Source organism: Drosophila subpulchrella, chromosome 2L (genome assembly GCF_014743375.2).
Source record: "Drosophila subpulchrella strain 33 F10 #4 breed RU33 chromosome 2L, RU_Dsub_v1.1 Primary Assembly, whole genome shotgun sequence".
NCBI classification, from domain to species: domain Eukaryota; kingdom Metazoa; phylum Arthropoda; class Insecta; order Diptera; family Drosophilidae; genus Drosophila; species Drosophila subpulchrella.
In genome coordinates this window covers 6,230,013-6,256,911 of record NC_050610.1, presented here as the reverse complement: position 1 = coordinate 6,256,911, position 26,899 = coordinate 6,230,013, and the positions used below count along the sequence as shown (strand labels likewise).

General features: G+C 41.3%; 5 protein-coding genes across 6 annotated transcripts; 3 read left to right on the top strand and 2 right to left on the bottom strand.

Annotated features, from left to right (window-relative positions):
- Nucleotides 1-5,296: 5,296 nt before the first annotated feature.
- LOC119546680 (protein toll) lies at nt 5,297-9,128 on the top strand. Its single transcript, XM_037853147.1, has 2 exons — nt 5,297-6,468; nt 7,508-9,128. The coding sequence occupies exons 1-2, from the start codon at nt 5,414-5,416 to the stop codon at nt 8,847-8,849; spliced, it is 2,397 nt and encodes a 798-aa protein (XP_037709075.1). The 5' UTR covers nt 5,297-5,413; the 3' UTR covers nt 8,850-9,128.
- A 2,900-nt stretch (nt 9,129-12,028) lies between these two features.
- Nucleotides 12,029-16,691, bottom strand: LOC119546682 (very-long-chain (3R)-3-hydroxyacyl-CoA dehydratase). Of its 2 annotated transcripts, XM_037853151.1 has the most exons (5): nt 16,538-16,691; nt 16,111-16,462; nt 15,268-15,613; nt 14,843-15,201; nt 12,029-12,701 (listed from the first exon to the last, which is right to left on the bottom strand). In XM_037853151.1, exons 1-4 carry the CDS (start codon nt 16,616-16,618, stop codon nt 14,865-14,867), a joined length of 1,116 nt encoding a protein of 371 aa, XP_037709079.1. In that variant the 5' UTR covers nt 16,619-16,691; the 3' UTR covers nt 12,029-12,701; nt 14,843-14,864. The 2 variants fall into 2 exon arrangements, with proteins under 2 accessions (XP_037709079.1, XP_037709078.1); XM_037853150.1 differs by lacking the exon at nt 12,029-12,701 and having other exon boundaries at nt 14,605-15,201.
- A 2,664-nt stretch (nt 16,692-19,355) lies between these two features.
- LOC119546681 (60 kDa heat shock protein homolog 2, mitochondrial) lies at nt 19,356-21,286 on the bottom strand. The gene has a single exon (XM_037853148.1). It carries the CDS (start codon nt 21,151-21,153, stop codon nt 19,468-19,470), a length of 1,686 nt encoding a protein of 561 aa, XP_037709076.1. The 5' UTR covers nt 21,154-21,286; the 3' UTR covers nt 19,356-19,467.
- Nucleotides 21,287-22,416: 1,130 nt separating this feature from the next.
- Nucleotides 22,417-22,852, top strand: LOC119546167. The gene is given in 2 exon segments (XM_037852286.1): nt 22,417-22,701; nt 22,703-22,852. Coding segments are annotated over 2 exon segments (435 nt in total).
- Nucleotides 22,853-24,810: 1,958 nt separating this feature from the next.
- LOC119546683 lies at nt 24,811-25,236 on the top strand. Its single transcript, XM_037853152.1, has one exon. The coding sequence runs from the start codon at nt 24,865-24,867 to the stop codon at nt 25,204-25,206; it is 342 nt and encodes a 113-aa protein (XP_037709080.1). The 5' UTR covers nt 24,811-24,864; the 3' UTR covers nt 25,207-25,236.
- Nucleotides 25,237-26,899: the final 1,663 nt, after the last annotated feature.

The following is a 26,899-nucleotide window of genomic DNA, read 5'->3' as shown; positions in this document are numbered from 1 at the left end:
AGCAGCAGCCAGCAAACTGGAACGACAATCGCCAACGGGCCAACACACATGGATGCATCTCCGCCTCCAGCGTTTTCCACCATTTAGAAGGAGCAACACCTACCACAAAGGGGCGGCCTCAAAAAAAAAGAAGAGAATTATAAAGAAAATGTTGGAAAAGACAAGACAAAAACAAAAACCGGACGTGCCACGGTCACCATTTGTTGCGGCATTTTGACAATTTTGCCATTTAATGTGGCGCAAGCAGAGGCTCGTGGAGATGTGGATGTGGAGGGCAGGAAGAAGCTAGCAGGTCGCCATGACTCGCGCATGTGGTGGATGTATTTGGGGATTGGGCAGACGTGGCGTATGCTTAATACACAGCTCTGGGACACAATGAGAAATGATCTGTTTGTAAGGATGATCGGGGAAAAAATATGCTATGCATTTAATATGAATACTCTCTTTACTTACTTTACTTAGTTATATTCTAGAGCTGAAACAGACTGATAACATAATTTACAATTTTATTATTTTAACAAGAAAGAACGCTATAGTCGAGTGCCTCGACTATCAGATACCCGTTACTCAGCTAAAGGGATCAAAGGGAAATGAAAATAAGCAAGCAGCAAAGCAAGACTGAAATGCGCCACCTACCGGCGGTAGACAGATTTAAGCGTTATGGGCGTTAGGGTGGGCGTGGCAAATTTTTTTTGGGTCAATCGATAGGTATTGACGAGACCTATACAGTTCAGTTAAAATTTTGTATCTAGCATGAAAATTGTGGGCGCCACAGGCTTGGGCGGTTTGTGGGCGTTAGAGTGGGCGTGGCATATTCGCGTATCAAAATAGCGCTGCGTACAAAGCTACGGAATCTAAATCTGAAATCCTGATTCTCTATCTTTGATAGTTTCCGAGATATCTACGTTCATATTTACGATTTTTTGAACTTTGGGAGCGGCTTGTGGGCGATAAAGTGGGCGTGGCAAACTTTTTTTAGGTCAATCGGTAGGTATTGATGAGAACAATACATTTCAGTTTAAATTTTTGTTCTAGCATCAAAACTGTAGGAGCCACAGTTTTGGGCGGTTTGTGGGCGTAAAAGTGGGCGTGGCACTCTACTGAAACAAACTTGCGCTGCGTAAGAAGCTCAGGAATCTGCACGCCAAATCTCAATATGCTAGTTTTCATAGTTTCCAAGATCTCAGCGTTCATCCGGACAGACGGACAGACGGACAGACGGACATGGCTAGATCGACTCGGCTAGTGATCCTGATCAAGAATATATATACTTTATGGGGTCGGAAACGCTTCCTTATGCCTGTTACATACTTTCCGACGAATCTAGTATACCCTTTTACTCTACGAGTAACGGGAATTTTTGATTTCACTCCTTTATAAAATTCATATCAGAGTACTCTGTTGAAAATGATAAGAAAATGTATTAATTTATTAATCAGCTTAAGTAAGGCGTGTGGGAAAATTATAAAAAAAATAAAAATGTTGTCCAAAATGTGAAGGAAATGTAAAGTTTCATTTATAATATAAATTTCTTTTTTTAGTTGAAAGTTCTATGGGTGATTGCCAGTTCTAACACATGAACAATTTTATTGCATTAGAATCCGTCTTCTAATTTATTCATTTAAGTAATCCCAACAATTTTATTGTTTTAATGCCAACAATTTCCTCTTTGGAATACAAACAAAGCCCCCAAGGAACTCAGAAAATCTGCTAATCTTGACAAATTTTCAACTCAGTATACCGAGAACTGATTTTTACTCAGCCCGATTCCCTTTTTGCATTTTCTATTACCACCCCCACTCACTCGACTTAAGTGCATTGTGCGTTGTACTTTGCACTAAGTCGCTAGTAACAAAACAAATTGTACTTACCCAGTTGTTTGCCGCCCTGCCACCCAAACCCACAAATGGCCCAGATTGCGTATACGCCACGTTGCACAGTTCGGTGAGGAACCAAGGGACTGAATGTGAGGATGCCTTGCTGCCAGCCATCTACTCGTACTGGCAAGACACAAAACTGTATTGATTTGTTGCTAATAGTTGATCTTGTTCACCATTCTTATTCTATTCCATTTGTACGATTTTTTCAATTTTTTGCGGATGGGATTTGATTTGATTTTTCAAGTACACACTCGCACAAAGTTGCCGACACACAAAAGCCACTCATCTGCGGATTGGATGGGGAAAATGTATTTGCGGTCGGAACTGAAAGAACTGCAAGGGAAGCACAATTTGGATGTTTATGCTGCTGCCGTTCGCTTATTTATCCAGGGAGCTTAGCTGTTGTCGGGAATTCTGTGTGTATTTTGATTTCATTTGCCATGCGCTACTCAAAATGCATTTCCTTTTGGCATGCAATTTGCCAAATGTCAAATAGGTTTTGGCCAATCTGAGCTGCATGGCTGCCAACACAATGGCCATGGTTGACATTTGACAGAGGATTTGGGATCCTGGTTCTGCCGCTTGCCCAAAAACATAAATTTTCCCAAATGTCCCGTGTGTGGGTATGATGTTAATTTGGTGTTGACATTTATGAGATGCGACCCTTGAAAAGCTGCCGAGTTCAGTTCTGATTGATGAGTGTTCTTAGCACGTCGTCTCATTACCATTTGCAAAACACGACCAGCCTCCAGTTTGGGGCCGAAAAGTCAAAAGTCAAGAGCCCTTTGTTTCCCAATGGCATTCACCAGCAGCCATACTGCTGTACCAACGGGGGCAGATGGTCAAATGGACAGATGCACATGCATAGATAACCCTCATTGCGGCACTGTGGGCGAGTGTTTGGGGTGAGATAATCGGCTTCCATTTGATCGCCTTACCATTAGTAGTTTGAGGGGATTTAGTTTGTAAATAGGCATGTTTAACCAATATTTAAGTATTTTCTTTAGGGATTTTTGAAGCATTACAATGTATTACAAAAACCATTTTATATTTCTTAGTATTGTCAAAAAACTAAATTTTAACAATTTATTCTTGAATAAAACAGTATTGCTTGTATTAAAAATCTGCCAAGAAATAAAAATCCATAATAAAATTTATTTTTGGTCCCAGTTTGTTTAATTTATATTGAACAATACAAGTTATATTTTATTTTGAATGACTTTTTCAGCTTAGTTGGTAATAAAAACTTTGTATGTCTTAGAAAAAATGGACACTTAATACAAAGCATTGATGCTTTAATAACAAGATTTTAAAAACCATGAAAAATGTAGTACATATGTTATTAAGTAACTACCACAATGTTGAGAAATCTTGCCACGCCATTCTGATTTTTTGTAGCCAAGTTTATTATAACCACTAGATACTTTGTAAGCACTGCGTTACATTTTGCCCTTCACACATTGGCTATAAAAAAGCAAAATGTTCAAAATGTTCAAGGAAATCCAGTTCCCCAGGGAAGTGCTTTTCTCATCACTGCCTGAGGGAAACCAGGATGTGCGCGAATGTTTGCAGCCAGCCAAAAAGGTGCACCACACAATGCCAATGCGTTTTGCGAACTACAGTGCGTATGCGTAATGTGAATGCGATTGTCGAGGGAGCCCTTTTGCCATCGTTTTGCCTGCCGCTTGTGTAATTGGGCGTGTAATTGTGTTTGCCTTTTCACATTTAGCCAGGCCCGAAAAGGTCACTTTTGATGTGTGTGTCCTGTGGCGATGCTGCACTGCATGAGTAGGCCGACCGGGCTCACCCAATTAAAATGTCGCTCAAAACTTTTGGGCCAATGTCACTGTTGGGGGTAAAAAAAAAACTGTTAATTGAGTTTCTGCCACTGCAGCTGCCACTGCCGCCAACGCGATATGAATTATGAGCAACTTATAATGAAGACGGCTCAACTTGAGCGCAGCAGCAAGTTTGACAACTCGACAATGTGCCAAAGTCCATAATGACTGGCTGTCCTTGGGGCTTTCAAGGCCAACCCTCGGTATTCGCAGCCATTTAAGTGATTGACTTGGCCTAGAGCACGGCCCTTATTTATTTTTGAGTGTCTGGCCCACTCTCGCCTAGTTGCCCCCAGATGTCGAGGCTCGATAAGCCCCGGCGTGGCATGCCACACACCTGTCGGGATATGTCAGGATATGTGGGGATATGTGAGGATATGTCAGGATATGTTCCATGCGTGACAGCTCAAGGTGCGGCTTAGGGCGAAATATTGGGTCCACTCATCGAATATTCATGGCGAGCCCCGCTTTTAATGGATGAAAAACCGTTTAATTCCCACAAGTTATTTATTTTCCTGCTTAACCCATCCACCAATATCACGCAATTCGGATTTATTAACGATTTATAAGTTTAAATTGGACACTTTATAAAATTGTAACTGATAAGTATCCGTTGGGTTACTTTAAATTTCCGGCATTACCAGATTGGATAAAATTTTTTCATGGAGGTAATCCTTTACTTAATCAGTGTTTTATACATCCAAATTGTCCCCAGTTTAATAAATGATTTCATGTATAATCCAGAAGACAACTTGTTTGTTTCAATTATTTAAAAAACACTTTTTGTATTCAAAATTTTAAAGATAAGGAAATGTTTATAGATAAGGAAATGTTCTTAAATTTTGAAAAGCCTGAAGTTATGCCACTAAGATAGAACTAAGTTTTGTGTGACTCCCAAATTATTTTGTCTTTGTTGACTCATAGAAACTGCCTTTATGGACGTGCAAACACTTGAAAGTTACCGCTCAAAGTTGTCAGTGCGGAACACAACAAAAATATATAAACAGTTCTTATCGACGGCTGCAAATTCACCAACAGCGAATATGAGCGGGCCATTAACATTATGACATTTGGGCATAAATAAATTCCGCTAGAAAGCCAAACTAAGGTATTATAAAACCTTATCGTTGAAGTGAAGTGTCTTGGAAACTAAGATGAATGTCGAATTAAATCTATTTAAATGATTCATACTATATCCAACTGATAGGGATGGAATATGTATGTTTGTAAATAAGTTTCGGTTCAGTAAAACTATATAAATAGTATTAAACATGTTATATTTCAATTATAAGAAACGGAAAACTACCTTTGTTTTTGACCAACTGATTTTACAATGGTCTTGAACTTTGAGGCCCATCATTAAGATATCATTAAGGGTAAAAATCGTCGAGTGATTGCCTCTTGCCATCTCTAATTTGATAAAGGCGCCTCACATGGCTGCCATGTCAACGGGGCTCTCAGCGGCGATAGAGGCCTTGATAAGAAAGAAGTCTGCGGCCCGAACCAATTGGCCAGATAAGGCAGCTGGCTGGAAGGCAACCCAAAACAGCTGTGATTTAGTCACCGCCGGAGCTTCGCCGTGTTCACATATCCGCGTCGCAGTTTCCGCCTTTCGTCGCGAAACCCAAACAATCATAAACCCAAATAATCATTAATAATAAATGCCAAAAAGCGGCCAGGTGAAGTGTACTCGATATGTTAAGCCATTTGCCGGTAGTGTGGCTTTTTCTTGGCCTGTCGGTGGTGCAGCACGATGGTGCCGCGGGTCAGATTATCCCACTGCCCACTTTTTGTATGGGCCATAGCCCGCAGTGCAACTGTGCCGCCGAGGCGAATGTGGTGCGGTTCCACTGTCCGGATGAGTACGCCATGCTCCTGGAGGTCTCCGGGCCGGGGGCTTCACTGTACATGAGCTACTATGCCACGGCCGAGACCTTGCATTGGCTGCCCCGCTTCAATATCAGCGATCTGGTGAAGATCGAGTTCGATGCCTACACCTTCTGGCCGGAGACATTCCTGGGCGATCTGCTGAAGACCATAGGGGTGCAGAAAGTGGAGACCATTCTCTTTCGGGATCGCACTATGGAAACGGTGGCCACCCGGGATGTGTCCAACGCGGCGGATGGATATATGGAATCCACGCAGCCGGGCAACATCACATCCTGGCACTTTGGCGCTGTGCCTGGCCTGAAGAAGTTTAAGTTCTACAGCAATGTGAAGGAGCTGCAGGAGACGATATTCCATGGATTTGATAGCGTAACGGATCTGCTGCTCAACGTGAATGTGACCACGCTGCCGGGCAATATGCTGACCACGGTCAATGGAACCCTGAAAACCCTGACCATCGAGAGTCCGGGCATGGTCTCCTTTGGGAGTCCCCTGCTCCGTGAGCTCCAGCAATTGTGCAACTTGAGTCTCGTCCTGTTGGATCCGTTCCGCGTTCGCGATAAGGAGTTGCAACCGCATTTCTTTGGCTCCATGGTTAACCTCGTTGAGGTGCGATTGGCGTCTTATACGAGCAATGTAAACCAGAGCATGTTCAAGGGCTCCAGCAAGTTGCATTTGATCAAGATGAACGGGAATGATGATCTCACGGAGCTTCCTGGCGAGATATTCCTGGATCAGGTCAATCTGCTGACCCTCGATCTCTCCTGCAATGCGATCAGCACTTTGCATGACGACGTCTTCAAAGGCCTGGGCAATTTAACCAGTTTGGATCTATCCAAAAATAGACTGACTAATTTATCCAGGTGGGTAATGACTGGGGGAGGGGGTTCTGTTGTTGTTTTCGCCACTTGCTTGTGCTGATTAATAGATGGCCCACCCAGCGATAGGGTCCGGACTCGAGAACCTCCACCCAAAGTAATTAATCGATTTCTATTGAACTGGGCTGTTTTCTCCGCCTTATCGCTGTGCCTGCGGCTGCTGCCTTTCCTTATCAGTTTTTCGGCACAGGCGATAGCTCAACGATCGTTTTGTGTCTCCCCTGACACACAAGTGGGGTTATCGGGTCCTATCACTCAGATACTAATTGCAGAGTTATTATTGTAATCGTTTTGGCGCCAAAAAGTATGCCTAACACTATTAATTGAGTGATTATAATCTGATAGGGTATTTTTAGTATTTCTCATTAAAATCAGAGTTACTATACTGTATGCATATAATCGAAATGCCCTGTTCCCAAGTTTATTATTTCACTATTTTTTTCACAAACTATTCCCTGTCTATTTGCAATCTCACTGCCTTCCGATAAGATGTGGTAGAAGAAAAATTAATTAGATATTTTTGTGGTTGGCAGATTGTAAATATTAATTATAAGCCCTAGAAATTTTGATATAGTTAAACAACAAACTGTGTAGAAGGCACTATAACTAAATTGTATTAAACAAATTTAATATTAGACATTCGTTTACTTTTATAACTTCACATGTTTTTTTTGTAGATCTAATTTATAGTTCCTAAACCGTTTTAGAAACGTCCGTTCATCTGATAAATGGAAACACAATAAAATTAGAAAACGCTGTATTGTAAACTCTTTAAATATTACAAACAGGATAATCTTAGTTAAAATTTCTGATTTTCTTAGACTTTTATTCATATATTCTTTATATTGAACATATAATATAAATATTTATAAACGCTGTAAGATTAGGCAGTTAAAACTTTTACATATATAAAGAAATGTTGGAGTATTTTCATATAATCACTGCATTAGAAAACTAGCTCTGAGGCGGTAGACTCCCTGGTCAATTTCAATCTAATCCTTCTGAGATCTCCTCCATCCTGCAGCACCATTTTCGCCCCGCTGTCCTCGCTGACTTTCTTGCGTCTGAACAAGAACTCCCTGACCTCGATGTCGCCGAGTGTGTTCCAGGATGTGGTCAGTTTGAACTTCATTGAGATGGTGTACACCCAGTTCTACGGGGCCACGCTCCTGATGGGCTACGAGGCGGTGGTTTGCACCAACGACGAGTCCTGTCAGTACAAATCGGCGGAGTGGCAGTGCGACTATCGCTGCATCTGCTGGGTGCAGCGGGAGATAAACAGCCTGATCGTGGATTGCCGTGGAACCAATTTGGGGGAACTGCCAGACCTGCCACACACCACAATGGTGAGCACGATCCTCAAGGTGGACAACAATAGCCTCACCCAACTGCCCACCGCCGGCGATCACAGGGGCTATGCCAATGTGAGTAAACTCTTCTTGGCGGATAACAATCTAACCACCCTGGGATCGGGGGACCAGCTGCCCCAGAATCTGACCCACCTGGATGTGACAGGCAATCAGATTCAGTCCATAAGCGAGGAGTTCGTGGCGTTCCTGCAGCAGGCGAACAATACGATGACCCTATCGCTCTCGGGTAACCCCATATCCTGTGATTGTGATGCCCTGGCGCTCTTGTTCTTCGTTCGTACCAATCCCCAGCGCGTCCAGGATATCGGGGAGGTGATGTGCACCAAGCAGAAGAAGTCCCTCCAGCGGATGGAGGCCTTCGAGCTGTGTCCCTCCTATGTCCTGCTGATCAGCTGCGTGATTGGCGGCCTGGTGATCATCATCTGCCTGATCACCGTCTTCTACCTGATGTTCCAGCAGGAGCTGAAGATCTGGCTGTACAATAATAATCTGTGCCTTTGGTGGGTCTCCGAGGAGGAGTTGGACAAGGACAAGACCTACGACGCCTTCATCTCGTACTCGCACAAGGACGAGGAGCTGATCAGCAAGCTTTTGCCAAAGCTGGAGAGTGGTCCGCATCCATTCCGGATATGTTTGCACGATCGCGATTGGCTGGTGGGCGATTGTATTCCGGAGCAGATCGTGCGCACTGTGGATGACTCGAAAAGAGTGATCATTGTGTTGTCGCAGCACTTCATCGATTCGGTGTGGGCCCGCATGGAGTTCCGGATCGCCTACCAGGCCACTTTGCAGGACAAACGCAAGCGGATCATCATCATTCTCTACCGGGAACTGGAGAACATGAATGGCATCGATAGCGAATTGCGGGCCTACCTCAAGCTGAACACCTACCTCAAGTGGGGAGATCCGCTGTTCTGGAGCAAGTTGTGCTATGCCATGCCTCACAATCGGAGGGTTCTGAAGGGCCAGAAGAAGCATGCGGGTCCCCTCATCTGAGGCTTCTTTAAAACATAGGTTCTAAGATATACTCACTTGCTTGGGCCTTAAAAATAAACTACAAAAAAACTGAAGCTACATACGTTACAAAAAAATTCGATATTTATTCATTTAGGTTCTAAAGTTATTTATAAAGATATACGTTATATATATGATATTTGCTTAGTTTAAGTAATTTATTCCTATTCATTAGTGCACATTCGGATGACTTAAAGATTTTAATTCGAATTTTCAGAGATGTTATTTTCAGAAAATAATTTTACAAGTAATATTTACAATAGGAATAAACCCAGTATTAAAAATAAAATAAAATATTTAAAATACAAATATACACCTTGTTCAGCTTTTTCATTTATTCACCTTACAAATGATGGGTTAAATGATAAATTGTTTGATTGGATAAATTCCATTTTGTATTCATCATTGTCAGATTTCAAAAGCTTTGATTTTTATATCTATTAAATTGAAACGGTAATTAACACACCAGTTAGCATCAATATCTGCAACATTTTAGCAAAGATACAAGCGTTTGATTGCCATAAATCAATTACCTTAATTGAACTGATTAATATTGATACATGTTGCTCCGAATGATTTTGTGACACCCATAACAGTAAACACCAATTAATTTTCATTATTTCATTGACAAGACAAGTTTAACATATGTATATACATTTTAATTAAAAGGTAATTTTCACGAAGATGAATTAAGTTGCTGGGATAAAAATTAATTTCCACATTCCTTATAATTTATGAGTCCCCACAAAGAACTGAAAAGAATATCAAATTAATCACTTTTAAGGAAGCTCTTTATTCCCCTAAATTTTTAATTTTCCAGAGGGACCAACAAAGTGGACACTGTTTAAGCCCTGGCCCAAATATCCCAGCTGGCTTAGGCTTTTGACGAGCTGGTCCTTGGGTGTCCTTTCCTTTGTTTCCCTCAATGTTTTGTGCCTGGATTGTATCATATTTCGCATAAGATTTTAATTAAATTTCATATTTCGAAACACACAATTTCCTGCCACCTGGGAGGGTGATGTAAAATGCCATTTAGGCTTTAAATGATTTTAAACACCGGATGTGTGCTTAAGTGAAAATTAATTGCTGCTCTTTCGCATGACTAAAAATTAAATCTCGCAATGCACTGGAAGTTGTTATTCTGCATTAATGTTGGCAAACATCACCACATAATAAGTATTGACAGACGGGGGGCAATATTATTTGCAATATAAATGGACCGTTCAATAAACTTGGTTAAATATTTATTCAGTCACATGTTTGTACCAGCCCTCATCGCCTCTTTATTGACCGCTTCAAACTCTAATTATCCACTTCAGTAATTGCGCTGGCCTTCATTGTTCGGTTGAGTTTGAGGACTGGAACCCGTACCCCGAGTACGTATCAGTCTAGGCCCAAAGTGGCGGGCCAGGCCAATTTTCAGCCAGAAATAAGTGAAAATATATGTAATAATAAAAAGGGCAGAGAAAAGCATTTGGCCAAGTTTCGCTCTTTACACTCTCAGCCCTTTTTTTTCGCCCCACGATTGCGTGGCCTTTGGACCACCCACCACAGACCACCCACAAACCACCCACAGACCACCCTTAATGTGGGTGGTGGGTTACGATGGCCTAGGGTCTTTTGCGGGCCGTCTTTGAAGATTCATTGCCTGCCCGCTGGCCAACACTTTGTGGGCGAGGCGCCTAAAAGAGTGGGGGTCAAATGGCAAAGGGCATGGAGGGAAGGCCAGTTAGCGGCAATTCCTTAAACATTTTAGTCGCCAAACTAAAAATAATAAATGTATACGAGCATAACCTTGCAAAAGGGTATTATAAATTCGGTAAGAAGTTTAAGACGTAGTGAAGAAAATATTTTTGAGTCCATAAAGTTTTTATCACCATCACTATTATTAATAACTATACCTTTAAAGATGCTTACATATGTGTAGCTAAATCTATTATATTCTATCTTTTGGATGCTTTAACTATTTGGAAGAGGGATTTTTAAATATAATTTTCGTTGATTTCAGTTCTTCTGAAATAATAATGTAATAACTGCAATATTAAATTTGTGTTTGCTGATTTTACCTAAACATATTTTAGGTGTTAAAAATTCTAGATTTTTGATGTATTCTGCTCCATTTCAATGAATACTTCTTAAAAGACTTCTAAGAAACCTTAAAAATAGCTGCATTTTTAAAAAGCCAGTCCCATTCACTTACTGCTAGCTTCAATAAATTGCTTTATTGCAGTCAACTGAATGGTAGAAATTCAATCCTTTAGCAATCTTACCATGTAATTCGTTTGTGTGCGGTATCCAGTTCGATTTCTATTGGAACCATTTTCAGTTTTCTCACTCCCAGCCAGTGTTGAATTATATTTCGCTTTGCTTCTGTCCCTTTATAAGTTTTGTAAGTAATGACATTTGATTGCTGCCCCAACACTTTGCAGCTGCCATCGAATAATCATCTGGGCTCATTTTTCATAAACTTACAGTCGGAGCTGAAGTCCGAGTGCGATGGCACGGGTGTGAGTAGTTATCACAAACATCTGTTTGCCAGTGCTTTTCATTTATCATAACTTTTGCAAGGGAAACTGTAATATAACCGGCTTGTAGACGCTGAAAGTTCCTGATGCTGCCCCTTCCCAGGACTTTCGGGTACGTGATCCAAAGACCAATAGTTTTCCCACTTTATATACTCACTGCCTGAAATTCAAACGAGGATTCCCTGGCGTTGAACTACTTAGTGGCCATAAAGTAAGGATGTGTGGCTCACAAGGGGTTAAGCCAGTCTCTGTGTTAGTGTGCGTCTGTCTGTGTTAACGGGTGTGGATGCCATCAATGGATTTCTGGCCTGGCGCCACCAGCAATTCGAATCGAAAGCGGATGCGAAATGCAAATTGTTGCTGGCTGTGAGTCAGCTTTCGAAGGCTCCATTGACGATGTCTCCAGCCATTTGAGCACACAAATCATTGCAAGTGCATATAGCGCATATATATAGCTCGTATAGTGTTTGCTGATACTTGGCCACATTCATAAACGTAATATATGGCTTTTATTATATTGCATTTTATTGCTTTTCATTGCCGGCTTTCTTGCCTTTTCTAGTATACATTGCTTGCACATCAATAGATACAGACTATGATATTATTTACAACTCAAATTAAAACAAGAAACTTTAATTAAGATTCATAAATTGCCGTGCTGTATTTCAAAGTCTTTTTTGATAAGCATTTAAGTGCTCCACTGATTGAATCCCCATTTAACTCCAAGGTTTCACCAATTGAGCTTCCTTGTTGGAAATGTAATCAGGGTGTCCAATCAATCGCTTTTGGGAACTGACCTACATGAAACGTAATGGAAGTATTCAATCGAGCAATTTATACTGCAAAGTATATGTAAACTGCAGAATTGGTAATAAATTAAAGCCGAGAAGTATGTGCTTCGCTGTTATTACCCTATAATGAGCTTCTAAATGTACTTAAAATATGGGCTTTTCTCGACGTATGTACATTTAAATCCCTTTATCCTTTCGGTGTGCGAACGTATCTTTGCTCTTTTTAAATGTAATAAAACTCGTAAAACTTTCGGCACTTTCAAGTGTGGTGTGTGGCAGCAACCTCGTTGCGGTTGTGTCCTGCAATTAGTGGAAGTTTTATTGCATACTGTCGTGCCATGTGGCCCGTCCGGGAAATGCATTTCGATGTCCGACACAAGGAGGTCATTAACAAGTGCAGAGTTGGTCCGGGTGCGGTTTCCTTTTCCTTGGTTTCTCTGACCTCCAGGCGCCAACTGATGCATATACGACATATATATTGACAGGAAATCACACTGTTGCCTTAAGATGTAGATGGCCTGCAAAATAAGCCATGAGGAAAGATTTAAGATTAAATTTGCTCATGTGAATTGACTCAAATCAAATGTATCTACAAACACAAACACAAGCCTATATTAAATAATTATAATCACATTGCATGTAGACTTAAATCAAATATATCTACAAACATATGCCTATATTAAATAATTAAATTCACATTGGGATGCAGTTTAATACCTGTTCAAAACCATTCAAGTTAAGACAAAGAAGATTGAAGATGCATTAAATATAAGTTTGAGAAGATGTATTAAACAAGTTGTTTAATAAATTTCAAGGGAATACGAGCTTATAAGCTCTTATAAGCAATAACACTGTGATATGACTGAAAATGATTACATATCCGCCTAAAAAAAAAGTGTTCCGTAGGCGTATACGTAATATTTTCAAGAAGAAAACTCCTTAAAAATTAGGCGATTTTAATGGGAAATCAAATGTTCCCATTTAATTAATTACATATTCCGTAGCCCTTTCACTTGCTTTCCCATGGTATTGGATTTTCCCCGATTGCCTGGCAACCAGCGCACTTATCTTTGATTGCGTGCAATTTACGCTGGGCCAATTGTTCATATTTTTGGTTTCGGGCGCGTGGCTTAGTTGCTGACCTTTCCCAGTGGGCTGCCTGGCCAGAGGCGCGGTTGATAAATGACCACCTCGAAGGGGGGCCGCCGGAATCCGGCGAAAAACTACAAAGGGCGGTAAATCATGAATGCAGGCCACTGCTGATGCCTGCACTTCCTCATCTCCGCACCCGCCGACTGCTGTCAGATGGCATAAATCCGCACATTTTTCTGCCTCCGAATGGGGCTGCTAAACCGCTGCCTTCCCATGCTCAGTGGCCGAAAATCAATCGCGCTCGGCATTAATCAAAAACCCATTTATCAGCAAGTGTGCAGGCCTTTCTCTCGGAGGTTTATTAGCTGCCGACTGGCCACGGTCGGTGATTAGTTGAGCGTTAACCCCGGGTCAGCACAGTTCCCTAGGAGGACCTCCAAAAAAAAACGAACAGAAAAATCGAAAAAAAGTGCAAGCGAGCCGCGCGAGAGTGCAAATTGCAATGAATATTTCACGCGAAAGGGGACTTGATGGGGATAAATTTCGCTGGCTTGTTGGACGAATTGGCGGCCCGGGCCGGGGCCATTAATAACGCCCAGCAGGTGACAACTGCCGGCTGTTCTATCGTCAAATCCATTAGTGTTCCACTTTGTCCAACTCAAATGGAAAAGGTGCCTGCACACCTCAATTTACCACAAACGCTGGGGTAACCCGGCTATCCACCCACTTCCAATTGATGTTCGGCACACAATGGGAATCCGGACATAATTAAAGGCCCGACCACGCCATATTCTTCATAAATAATATACGACCTGCATGTGAGGCCCTCTCGAAGAAATGACTAAGTTTGGAGCTGCCAGTGAGCCTTTGCCAGAATTCAAAGCCAGTTCCGGGTCAAGTGGATCAGCAGCTACTTGTGCATCGTCCTCGAGTGCAAATTGGATTACCCATCAAGCGCCAAAAGAGGGACAAGAGCCAATGCCTGACGGGATGCTAACGCTCAGTGCGCGGGGACTTTTGGTATGTTGGTTCAGATTTGCTAGAAAACATATAAATTCCCCTTAACTCTCCACTTTGCGGTGATGTAACTTTGTCAAAAGTAATACGGTACACTTTATTCCAACAAGGTCTTGCAAAAACGTACATAGAAATTCGAAAAGTGTGCCAAAAAGTTTGACTTGTTTTGATAAAAAGCTGTCTACCGTATTTTGTGCGGTTTTTGTATGGAAATAATACAAGTGGAATTAAAGCACGAATTTAAATGGAATGCTCTAAGCTACACAGTAAAATTATATTTTTTATAAACGGAAATGGATAAGAGAAGTTATATAATATTACTCAAAGTCTTTTGATTTTATTATGCAATATGTTCTCAAATTCAAACCCGTGAGTCAAAATATTTCACAAAAACCTTTGCAATGAAATGGAAACAATTTACATTTGCAATATGATAGAAAAGTTTAATGAACGTCAATATTTTATAGTATGGTGGATGTAGATATTTCTTTGGACTTTCTGCTTATGCTAAACGAAAATAGGAAATCGTGCTGCCATGGGTCAAACGAACCTTGCTCCAGGCAGTGTGTCGACTAGTCGGCGTGAAGGTGCTGCATGCGCTTAGCGCGTCCCTTTCCGAGCTTTTTGGACCTCAGCTTGGCCATGTGCGACATGACCAAGTAGCTGCCCGGCAGGATCAGAAGTAGGAGGTATATTTTCAGAAAGAGAACCATGTCGAAGGTGATGTTCCATTGGTTGGGCATTTCCACGGTAAACCGTTTCGTCTCATCGATGTAGGGAATATTGCGTAGTACGATGATGCCCTCGCACAGGATGCCCATGGGGTAAAGCGGTATCCAGATAGTGTATCTCAGCCAAGTGAGCAGGCCCACTTCCCGGCCGAGCAATTGAGCCAAGTAGAAGGGATATCTAGAGGGGTAAAGTTCATTAGATAAGGTATTACTTCATATTCCGATAAAGAGGCTAGACACTCACCGAACCAATTCGACCAAAGACCAGATTACGAAAACGTAGAACACCACGGGCTTGGCGTGCATGCGTGGCTCCATGTCGATCATAAGGAACAGAATAAAGTTCCGCCCTGAGACCTGGAAAAAGGGCACCATCGCACTGCCCTTTGTGTAGCCGAACATGGGGTGCATCACCTCCAAATATTGCAGCAGTTGTATAAACTTATATGCATTGCCCACATTGGCGTAGGTTTTGGCAATGCTATCAGGGCCATCGCGGTAGTACAGCACTCCCATAACGACCATGATGTATAGGTAGCCCACGAACATGGCCAGGTTGTAAAAGATCATGTACACCTTCTTGGTTTTCTCTGCAAGACAGAACAGGGGATACGATTATTTTATGAATTATATAGGCCTTTCCTTAAAATTTAACTTGATGATAAATATTCTTTTAAAAGCTCTTCCTATCTACAATCTTGCTCTTTTTAATACAAACTTCTTCGGTTCAAAAAGTTCATGACATGACATCTCTTTTGGACAAATTCTTTAAATCTGTTTTAAAAACTATTCAAGTGTTTTTTAATTCCCTTTTTTTTATATAAACGCTCAGCTAGTACCTTAAAAAGTCGCTTTGAAACAGGCTCCATAAAACTAACTTCTTAATAAACAATCTTATTGTAATATACGATAAAACTAAAAACATCTTTTAAGTTGTTATAGTTCTGCAAAACGCTTTCTGAACCTTTTTAAGCCTTGTTCCATAGAGTTTGCTAGGAACACCGTTCTGAAAAGATTTTCCTCCTTAAAATGGCATCGTTTTAGTCAAACTGAACTTGATTTAAAACTAGTAATTAGGCAATCTAACCCTTGATGTAGCCCAGCTCGCGCTTCTGGAGCTCGGCGTACTCCTTTTCGTAGTCCCGGCGCACATCGCGGGGCTTCTCCTCCACCTCGGCGTCGTCCTCGGTGCGCCAGCGGTCGAAGTCGACCTTCAGCCAGTGGGGCTTCTGGGGAGTGGCCACCAGACGGGGCCACCACTCCGGCTCCAGTTTCCGGATCTGCAGCTCGATCTTGTTGTCGCTGACCACGAAGGTGGCGTTCTCATCGTTGATCTTGGCGTAGAAGTGCAGCTCGAACTTGTAGGCATTCACGCCACGAGCTCCGTGGCCATTGGCACTGAAGTTCACCGAAACCGGCGAAAAGTCCGCAATAGCGCCCTGCGAAAATTTTCAGTTATCATTATTGATTTTTCACAGGGGTAGTCTGACCCATTGAGGTCCAAACCCACTTACCTTGGCATCCTTGAGGTCGACTTTCAGTAACAATGTCTGCTTGGTCTGCGACCAGTAGACCAGTGGGCTGAGGTTTGCCATTTCATTTAATCTTATCAAAAAAGTATAAACATCGCCAACCGAAAATAAATTCGACCTTTGGAGTGGCAGTTTCCGGCCCTGTGAAATATACTTTTAATACCAATTTTGAGTATTCCAATATATCTAAAATAAAGGTCACGCTAAAATGCTGAGAGGGTGTCATGGCTTAGTTAGCGAGGACACCCTCCCAACACAGTGGGTGTATTTCAGAATATACTGGAATAACGCCGGAAATATACCGCAAATTTGGCAAACTTGTCCTTGCTAACTTAGCCGGGTCACCCTCCTAACATTTTAACGAAACCGCTTGCGGCATAGCTCGTACACACACCTATCCACTGATTTTGGGCCATTTCTAATTGCCAATTGGATTCCGTTGTGGAAGTAACGGTAATTCAAATTCAAAAACATCCTTCCGCTTGCCCAGGCGATCTGGTTTTTAGTGAAAGCTTCGATTTATTTGAAGAGAAAATGACTGACAAAAGTATGGGACGGAACTTGTACATATACAAGAATTTGTTGAGCAGTTTTGTAACTTTTCTTATTTTCTAATGATCATTTTTTGTGTTTTTCTATTTTGTGTATAAATATTTTTTGTATAAATCTCAAAAAATAATGATAACATGTTGAGTTTTATTTTATTATGTTCACCATTTTCACAGCCATCGGTCTTAAATTAAAAGCATTGGAGTTCCAGTTTTATTTTCATTAAAAAAAAAAAAACTCAGAGAACACAAATCAAAAAGTAAGTGTTATTTGCAGGCGGAAAAAAACTCATAGAAAAAAACTCAACAAACAATCAGTACTTAAGATTTATAAAAAATAAAAAAAAACAATTATACTGCCAAAATTAAAAACAAATTTGGAAAAATAAAAATTAAGCCGGATATCGAAACTATGGTACATGTTTCATGACAAGAATAAGGAAAGCTGAACAGAAAGCTTTTGTTCAAATAATTTGATCGCCTGACCGTAGCTTAAGAAATGATGATCTACATTTTAATTGAGTTCCAAAAATGGATTACATTTAATTACAAATTTAAAATTATTTCATTTGAATTCTTATGCAAAATATTAAATTTACGTGGAATATAAAACGCACGTAAGTTTATTATTATGCGTGTTTTCCCAAGCTTTAAATTAAATGAAATACTTAAAAAAATGTTTGTAAATTGCTATCATTAGGTAGTTTATATAAAAATATGTCTTAAATATCCATGTTGGAATTTGATGAGCTTTTGGTTGGCTATTCTTCTTCGGTGCGCTTTTTGGGTCAGTTTGATTTATGGGCCGCCACCGCAAAAGTCGGAAGTTGTCAGACAACAGGCAAAAACAAAGCAAAATAAACAAAAAAGGAAAACCCCTGAACAGTCGAGGACCTGAGTTGGGTGTGTGTACTTCGGGGGATTTGGGTATATCCCTGTTGTACGGCCAGACATGGCCGCGTTGCTGTTGTCCTTTTAGCTTCCTTCCTTCCTTTATTTTTTTTTTTGGTGGGGGTGTCGTTGCTAAAACAAGAGGCGACAACTTGTCAGGCATGTTTTGCCGTCGGATTTTCTATTTACGAACAATAAACCCCAGTAACGGAGCCACAACAACGGTGATGGAGCATACGTGAGCTAGGGCTTAGGAATCTGAATCGAAATTATATTTTCCAAATCTCTTTTGCAGCCATCGCCAGCACGATCCCATATCATTTTGCACACAGGCATAGGCACAGAATCGGGCGGCGCTAAAAATGCTGCGCTTTCTCAAGAACCGTTAGAACCGGCGTCTGCCCAGGCACCTTTATTGAACCGCCCATCTATCAATCTATATGTATATGCTTAGCTGTATCTGTATCCGTATCTGTATCTTCGTGTCAAGGTAAGTCTACTTGTAAGCTTTAAATTTCTAGTATCGAAACATCGTTAGTGTTGCAAAGTTCTCAGGCACCCCGACGAAAACTACTTTAATTCTTTATTAATTGTATTATATTGATTTAGCCCTGAAAATTCCCTGTATTTGCATTATTAAGAATGCAATTTTGTGGTCTGCGAAAACGAACAACGACCCTTGATGGCACTGACCCGAAAATATCCCATGCTGTTTAATTATGCATGCTCGACCTGTGTGGGAAGGTCAACCTTCTTAATAAACAGATGTTTCAGTTGGGTCACTCAGTCAGTCCATCGTGGCGTATACGTGCTGCGAACTCCCGCACTTAAGTGCGCCTAATCACCGCTAATGGCAACGCTATATGCTTACCCAAATGACATGTATAACTTGTATGTAATGAACGTACATATATCATGATAAATAGGAATGCGGCTGCTGACATTTTCCCCGTTTGCCCCAACTTATTCAATTGTGTTTGTTGTCCATTGGCGCCCAAACAAAACGCAGCCAATAGTTAAGGTCAAGCTAGACGAATGTCGAGTGAGTGAACAGGAGCCGAAGGACGTCAAGTTATGACTGAGTGTTTGTGGGCGGGAAAGGAGTCGGAATGGTAATCGGAATCGGAGTAGGGTCTTTTGAGAGCGGCATGCGTGTTCGTATATGTTCAAATTAGGGATTCGACAAGGAGACAAGTCATAAATGAAGGCAACCACAAATACACTGCTAAAGTAGAAGGCATACTGCATACCTTTAAAGGGTGTTTAAGTCTTTATCGATTATTTGATATTTAATAAATTACAAAAAAATTATCTTATCAACGTATTCTTTATTCATTTAATATTCACAACTAGAATGGTAATTTTGGTAATTTTTTCCAACACAAAATTTGGGTTTATATTTTCATTGCCTACTTTTAAGGGTAATAAAATCATACAAATAATTTAACCTTTGATAAATTTTCACTGACTCAACTACATGCCAACAAGTCTAGCCAGATCCCGGGTGATTTGATTTTTGGGAATCTTTGGCTTGATCGGCTGCTTTGTAATAAGCACTTCGGTGGTGGCCAAAAGAGAGGCAATTCCGGCGGCAGCCGCCATGGCGGCTCTTAAAACATTCGCGGGATCAACAATACCTCGGACCACAAGATCTCCGAACTCCCCGGTGGCGGCATCGAATCCAAAGTTTCCGCTTCCATCGAGGACTCGACGGAGAACCTCATTGGGATTCACTCCAGCATTGCGGGCAATTGTATAGCAGGGAAGCCGAAGAGCATCCTTCACAATTTCTCTGCCCACCTGGTGCTCCATAGCCTTGGCGGGCGGCAACCTATCCAGAGCTGGAATGCACCGCAGGTAGGCTGTGCCGCCTCCGGGAACAACGCCATCGCTGATGGCCACTCGGACTGCGTGCAGGGCATCGTTAAAACGATCCTTCCGCTCGCTCAACTCTAGGTCACTGGTCCCGCCCACATAGATGGTGGCCAGCCGGCCCTGCAATCGTCCCAGTCGTGTATTCAGCCGGTCCAGTTCCTCATCGGTGACAGCCTCATCGATCAACTCACGGATGTGCTGAATCCGGGACTGCACTTGCTCCTCGTTGACCTTGATCGGTTGCATAAGGTGCGTTTCCTTGGCATCCACCACAGCAGCCACCACCTCACCCAGGTCCTCCTCACTGAGATCCGCCAGCCAAGAGGCATCCTCCAGTAAATGGGCACCCATGGCCAGAGCCAGATCCTGCATTTCCAGGCGCTGCTCGTCGCCAAAGCCAGGCGCCTTGACTGCACAGACCTGAACCCTTCCCTGCAGGTGATTAAGCAACAGGGTTTTAAGCAAGTCGCTGGCAAAATCTTTGGCTATAATCAAAAGGGGTTGTTCCCTCAGCCGGGCCAGCTCCAAAGCGGGCAGGATCTGTTCGACCTGATCAATCTTGGCCAGGGTGAGCAGGAGCAAGCAGTTTCCCAGTTCCAGGCGGCTGTCCTTGCCACTTTTTGCGGCAATAAACGGTGAGCAGTAACCACAGGGCAGAGTAATGCCTTCCTGAAACTTAACCTCATCGTTGGGACCATGGGACTCCTTGACCAAGATGACACCATTTTCTCCCAGTTCCAATATGGTATCGCCAATCAGTTCTGCCAGTCGTTCGTCTCCATTGAGGGCCACCTTGGCCACGGCTTCTACTTGGCCTATTGTATCCACCGATTGGGACATCTCGCCCAGAGCTTCACAAACCGTCCGCGATCCCTCGAGAATACCTTCCCGCAGGAGCTGAACGTTCACCTTACCCTGGCGGAGCACGTGCATCCCCTGGCAGGCCATTCCACGGGCCAGGATCGTGGCCGTGCTGGTGCCATCGCCCACATCGTTATTCGTATTGTTGGTGGCCTGGCGGAGCAGTTGGGCACCCATATCCAGGCGACGATCCTTTAGCTGCACATTGCTGGCCACCGTGATGCCATCCTTGGTGATCCGCGGCGATATTAGCAGCTGCTCGATGAGCACGTTCCTGCCCATCGGGCCCAGAGTGGCGGCCACCGCGTTGGCCAGGACGTTCACGCCCTGCAGGAGCAGGCTGCGCGCCTCGACGCCGAAGCGAACGTCCTTGGCGAAGGAGCGCACGCTAGTGCCACCACTCCGGCCCAATATGTTCAGCATCCCGATCCTCTTCCTGGGTCCTTACGTAGTTTTGTCCTTAATTTTGAGGAATTTGATTTTCGAAAATTGTTTGACTGGGTTAATTTATAATTTTAGTACCCTTCGATCGGTAAGCTAAGGAAATGCCAAACATAGAAAGTTTTCACATGCTTCTGGGTTCCATCTTTCAAAATTTGAATTTTAATAGAAAATAATTTCATTTAACTATATAATTTATAAACAAAATCCGTCCAAAAATAATTATATAATGCAAAATTTTCAACAAAATATCATTTCCCAAGAAGAAAGGTTTTATTTTATAGAAATTAGTGAATCCTTCGTGTCTTACCTTTGTTTTTATTGTTATTAAAACTTTTTTTTATTAAATAATCACTGTTTAAAAAAAGTAAGACATTTTGGTTATTTAAAAATTGGACTTTGAGAAGCCCATCTTGTTACTTAAATTATTTTCTTTATTACTAAATTCGTAGAGTATTGGAAAGTCGCTTCTGGCAGGGCGCCACTTTATTATGTTCCAACTTGTTTTCCGTTTCGTCATTTTATTTTAACAACAAATATTACATTTGCGCCATGTTTCCTGCTTGTTTTTCGGCTTTCGTTTATTAAATGTGGCGTGCACGTGTTGGTAAACTAACGCACACAGACGAACGGCAGTCACACACACTTACGCTCACAGACGCAGACAGTCGACGGTCGCCACACCAACACACAGACACACTCGGCAGACAATGTGATTCCGCCATTAATATTAACGTTAAAGGAGCAACAACAAAACGCTCATCAAACATGCGGCGTTTAGTACGTAAACACACACACACACACTTATGGGGACTCAGAAAAAGGACAAATGGCTGTATGAGTGTGTGTGAGTGAGAGCGCTGTCGGCCATTTCCTTTCGTCTTTTGCCTCTTTCCGGTGCGTTGAAAGTTTCGTTTTTCGTTCGCTGCTTGTTTTTCTTTTTCTTTTTTTTGTGTCTTTCAGTTGGCGTCGAGCATTTCCTTAAGGCAAACGCGGCTTTGATTTGCCCTCCGCGAGTTTTTTCCATTTCCTGGAAATTCCGAAATATGTTTCGAAAATATTCTTGCAAAGGTGCCTAAAAGTATGCAACAGTATATTTGTGAACCGGAAGTTAGGGGTGTTCTTTGCCACTTTAATTTTTGTTGCATACTTTAAGTGGTTTTAAAACTCGCTGGGACTTTTTTCCAAATTAACTAGTGTTTGTGAGTGTTTCGACTGCTGATCAGTGGTAATTGATCTGTAATCATGGCTCTGGTGGCCCATCGGATGATGTTGCCTGCGCGGCATCGACGCAACACCACCCAGCAGGTGGCCCGCAACAAGGTGGGCGTCCTCCTGGTTCCAAGTGTGGCGGATTATTACGGCGGCGAGATGCCACCGCCTTTGGCCACGCCCACGCCCACTCCGGCCGCCTCCCAGTTGCACCTGCAACAGGATCCAGCAGAAACAGCCACCGATAGCAGCAATGCAAAAGTGAGTGCAACAAGTCGGTGCAATGGCCCAAATGCAGTTGGCTTTGCTTGCGAAAGCAAAAATTAAGGAATTTCCTGATGGGATTTCCCCCAAAAATCAGCTCTGCTTTTCATTTTTCCATTACCCTCGGTTATGCTATTTGCCTCTTTTTCTGGGCTTCGACTGGCGCCAACTTTATGCCGCTCAATGTGTGCTATGTGAGGCATAGTTTTGTTGTTCCTGGTCATGGTCGAGATTAGAAAACTCGGCTACTCCATCAAGTATTCGACACGTGGCCTTTCAAGTGCTGGTAGTCGGAAATGCCAAGGCTGCCAAGTCAAAACCTGACTAATTCAAGTATTCTTTTTAAAGATGCAAGACAACTGCTAAACATAAATTAATACTTATTTAGTTTTATTACAATAGCTTTGACCAAAAAAAGACTTTCAGGCAAAAAAGTCTTATTCTACCTTATAATTTATAATTTATATAATTTAAGCAAGTAGTAGTTTATAAAAGTTTAAAAAAATTAACTTCGTGTTTTCACTAATAAAAATTTTGATTGTTTGAATTTATAAATTAAATGCAAGCAGTTAAATGGAATAAAAGAAGGCGCCTCTTTCCTTGTATGTTAAATGGTCTGTAAATTAACTTATAAAAATAATATTAATAACATTAATAATAATATCAACCATATAAGACCAATTTTGGTCTGATTAAAAGTACGTTCCATGATTTAGGGCACATCAATTTTATTTATTTATAAGCGTCCCAGTAAACCAATTAAGGCAAAATGTAACTGATTGGATTTTAGGCATTTCATTAAAAGCGCGCAAGTGCGTGACGATTGTTTATCACGCCTTTTTACCCGTCCAATGGCCACAAATGGAATTTTTAATCCTCACCGGCATTGACGGAAGCTATAATTGAATAGGTGTTTTTTCTGTGGCTTGGGGCTGGCTTTGTTTTGGTTCTCGGAGGCAATGGCACCTTTCATTATTCTGATGTTACAATGCGTGACGAACTTGTCGCCGGTCACCGCTGGGCAGGAGTCCATAATTTATTTAACTCAAAGGTTGTTTTCGGGGGTGGCGGGACTGACACCGGTTACATTAATCAATAAGTTCTGTTCTAATGCATGTCCTTGACAAGTTATAAATAGTTGGGTCCTGCTTAAATTAGCAAAGTTTTTTTGTTATTAAGCCGGTAAAAAAATCTAGGGGTTGGTAAATTTGGTAATCTTTTAATTTTTATATTAGGTTAGATTAAATTTTAACGGACTGGGATGAACATATAATTGAAGAAATTAAATCCTGCAACGTGAAACCAACTATTTGGATTGCTAACTTACCACTATTTTACCAAAAAAAAACGTAAGGTTCTTAAAAAATTTGTTCAATTATTCCTGATCCTTTTAATTTATTAAAAAAAGCTTCAGAAACAGAGCCTATCCCAACAATACTTAGCCAAAATAAAACTCACCACAATGGAGACAGAGACAAGAACCTAGAAAAGCTTTTATCCTGAAGGTTTTAAAAGCCTCGAACAGCAACCTAGGACAACAGCTTTATGAAAGCCCTAATCATCGGACTTTCACAAGCTTTGGGCTGCCTTTTCATAGTTTCCTACCCCAACAATAGAACATTGAGTTTTCGGTAGCCCTCCGAAGCTATTCGCTTGTAAACAGCTAGCACTAGCCAACTTGTTGATACTTTGAAAAAATGCTCCATTTGTTTATTTTAGTTTAATGTTTACAGCGGTTGGGCCTTTGTCATTTGTTTACATTGACTGAAAAGTATAATCAACAATCTTTACCCCATAAAGTAATAGAAGTTAGCTCGCAGTTCAGTTAGTGGTGGGCAATCAGCCGAGTTGTCGAGATTTTTGCTCCAATACTAGTCATCTAAGCTGGCTTCTTATTCATGTAAGGATCTCGAGCCAGCTGCCTTTGTGGAAATCCGCAATGGCAGTAGACTCCAGATGGAGCACCATGGATCAGAAAAGTCCTCTGGAGGACGGGAGAATGAGATAATCAGACAGGCTGAAATGGAGCACGAGATAGTAAAGAAGCAGCGATTCCTAGATATGTCAAGGAAAAGCGAAGAGCAATCTGCATTTAAATGTAATACAAAGTTTGACAGTTAACTGGGCAACCTTTGATATATTTGTCAAAACAATAAATGGTTATTCATTGTTTGGCTACTGTCGTTTCGTTTTTGATTGCTTGAATTTTCAACAAAAATGTTTTCTACCTACTCGATCAATGATGTGGCTGCGTATGAGGAAGTAGATGGTACTCACCAGGGATTTTCCTATAAACTTACCTCCGAGCAGCGTGTTGAATGCGAAATTCAATCGATCATCTGTTTGGCACACCAGGAGCAAGAGGCCCACACCCAACAACAAGTGATGGGCGCGATGAAGAAACGCGAGGAGGAGGACTTGGCCAAGCTCAGAGTTATTAACCCATTGCCGAAAAGTCTTACCAGGATGACCCCTAGCCACGATGAGGAGATCCGAGTTTTGCTGGACGAAATCGCTTCGATGAAGGAGAGTAGCGATGAGGATGACGACGATTTGTAATACCGCTATTTCTATTAAATACTGAAGTGGTCAAAATCTATTAAATCTAATAAGTTACATAGGGGTATTTTGGGTCAAAAAATTAGTTATATACAGATTAGTTATTGTTAGTTATTGACAGATTAGAAAGCAAAGTCCTGTTTAATCCTTTTTATTTTTAATGCAAGCTATTTGTCTTTGAAATGAAGTTTGGTGTTGACGCGTCCCCTTAATTTCCAAACTAAATTACAATCAACGTAAAATCTTGATTAAGATGGGGTATGTCAGCTAATTATGCCATAATCTGGGGATTATAATGATTGTTTAAGGCTTGACCAATATTTGATGCATAGACAGACACAGAACTTTAGAAACACAGGCACCTACACGTGTTTATTTCTGAACAATGTGGGTGGTATAAATAATAGAGCTACTGGTGGCAATTACGATGATGATGATAAGGTGAAATAGGCAAACAGGCAAGGTCTCGTGTGCATCTTGTAAGCCGCATGGCCAATTGTCATAATTTATGCAACAAGGAGCCCAAAAAACCAAGCAGTCAACGTTTTGTCCCCCACTGAAAGTTTAATTAAGTTGAACTTATCTATGCCTTACACATGAGACTTGAGCGTGTGCGGTTTGGCATGGCATGCTGTCCCTTTCGCACCATATCGCGCCCTCTCTTTCGCCCGCCAACGCGCCGTCTCTCTCTCCTCACGCGTAAGCCAGAAAGCGCTCTCAAATATGCAAATGAATGTGGCACTGGCACGTCAAATGTGGCTTTACACCCGCACACTCGCCCACACAAATACAGTGGCACCTTGGGGAACATGCATTTTGGTCATGTTTACAATGTCAGCTAGGATAACACACTGCGGATTGCATTCGGGTGTGTGAGTGTGGCTGTGGGCTGCCGAGCTTTTACACTAAGAAAAATATGCATTAAGTTTAAAAAATAAAGTTATAAAATAAACGTTATAATTTTTGGCATATTAACGGTTTCAACTCCATTTTCACTTTAATTAATTTATAAAATTAGAAGAATATTTTTAACAGGTCTTATGAACATTTTCGATGTTAGGGACTGTCAAAATATTACGTAATCACATCCGCAATAAGTAAATATATTACTTATATCATATCATTAGCTAAATGATTCCTTAAGACAAAAACATAAATTATGGTTATAAAATATACGTTTTCATTTTTGACATAATAACCGTTTCAATTCCACTTAAATTAATTTACTAAATTAGAGAGACCTACTATTTTAAAGAATATTTGTAAGAGTTTGAAATTTTGTAGTCCTTCTGTTCAGTTCTTATGCAAATATTTGATATTAGGGGCTGTCCAAATACTTTTTAATCACACACGTAATAAGATATTACATTACTTACATATCATCAGCTAAATGATTCTTCCTAAGAAAAAAACAATTTGTTTGGTAAATTGATTACCCAGGGGATCAAGTAATGGCAAATCTGTGATTACACAACACATAAACAGCCCCTTTCTACAAGAGCATTGCAAAATTATAAGGAATGTTTTCAATCTGGGTAAGCATTTTAGTAATATTTGCAGTCGTTAAAACTTAAATACATTTTGAAAACCTTATAAAATAAATATTACAAAATATCATAAAAATTATTCAAATTAAATTTTCTTTAGTAAGTTCTAGTAAGGAAATTGCTTTACTAGATAATGTTTTACAAAT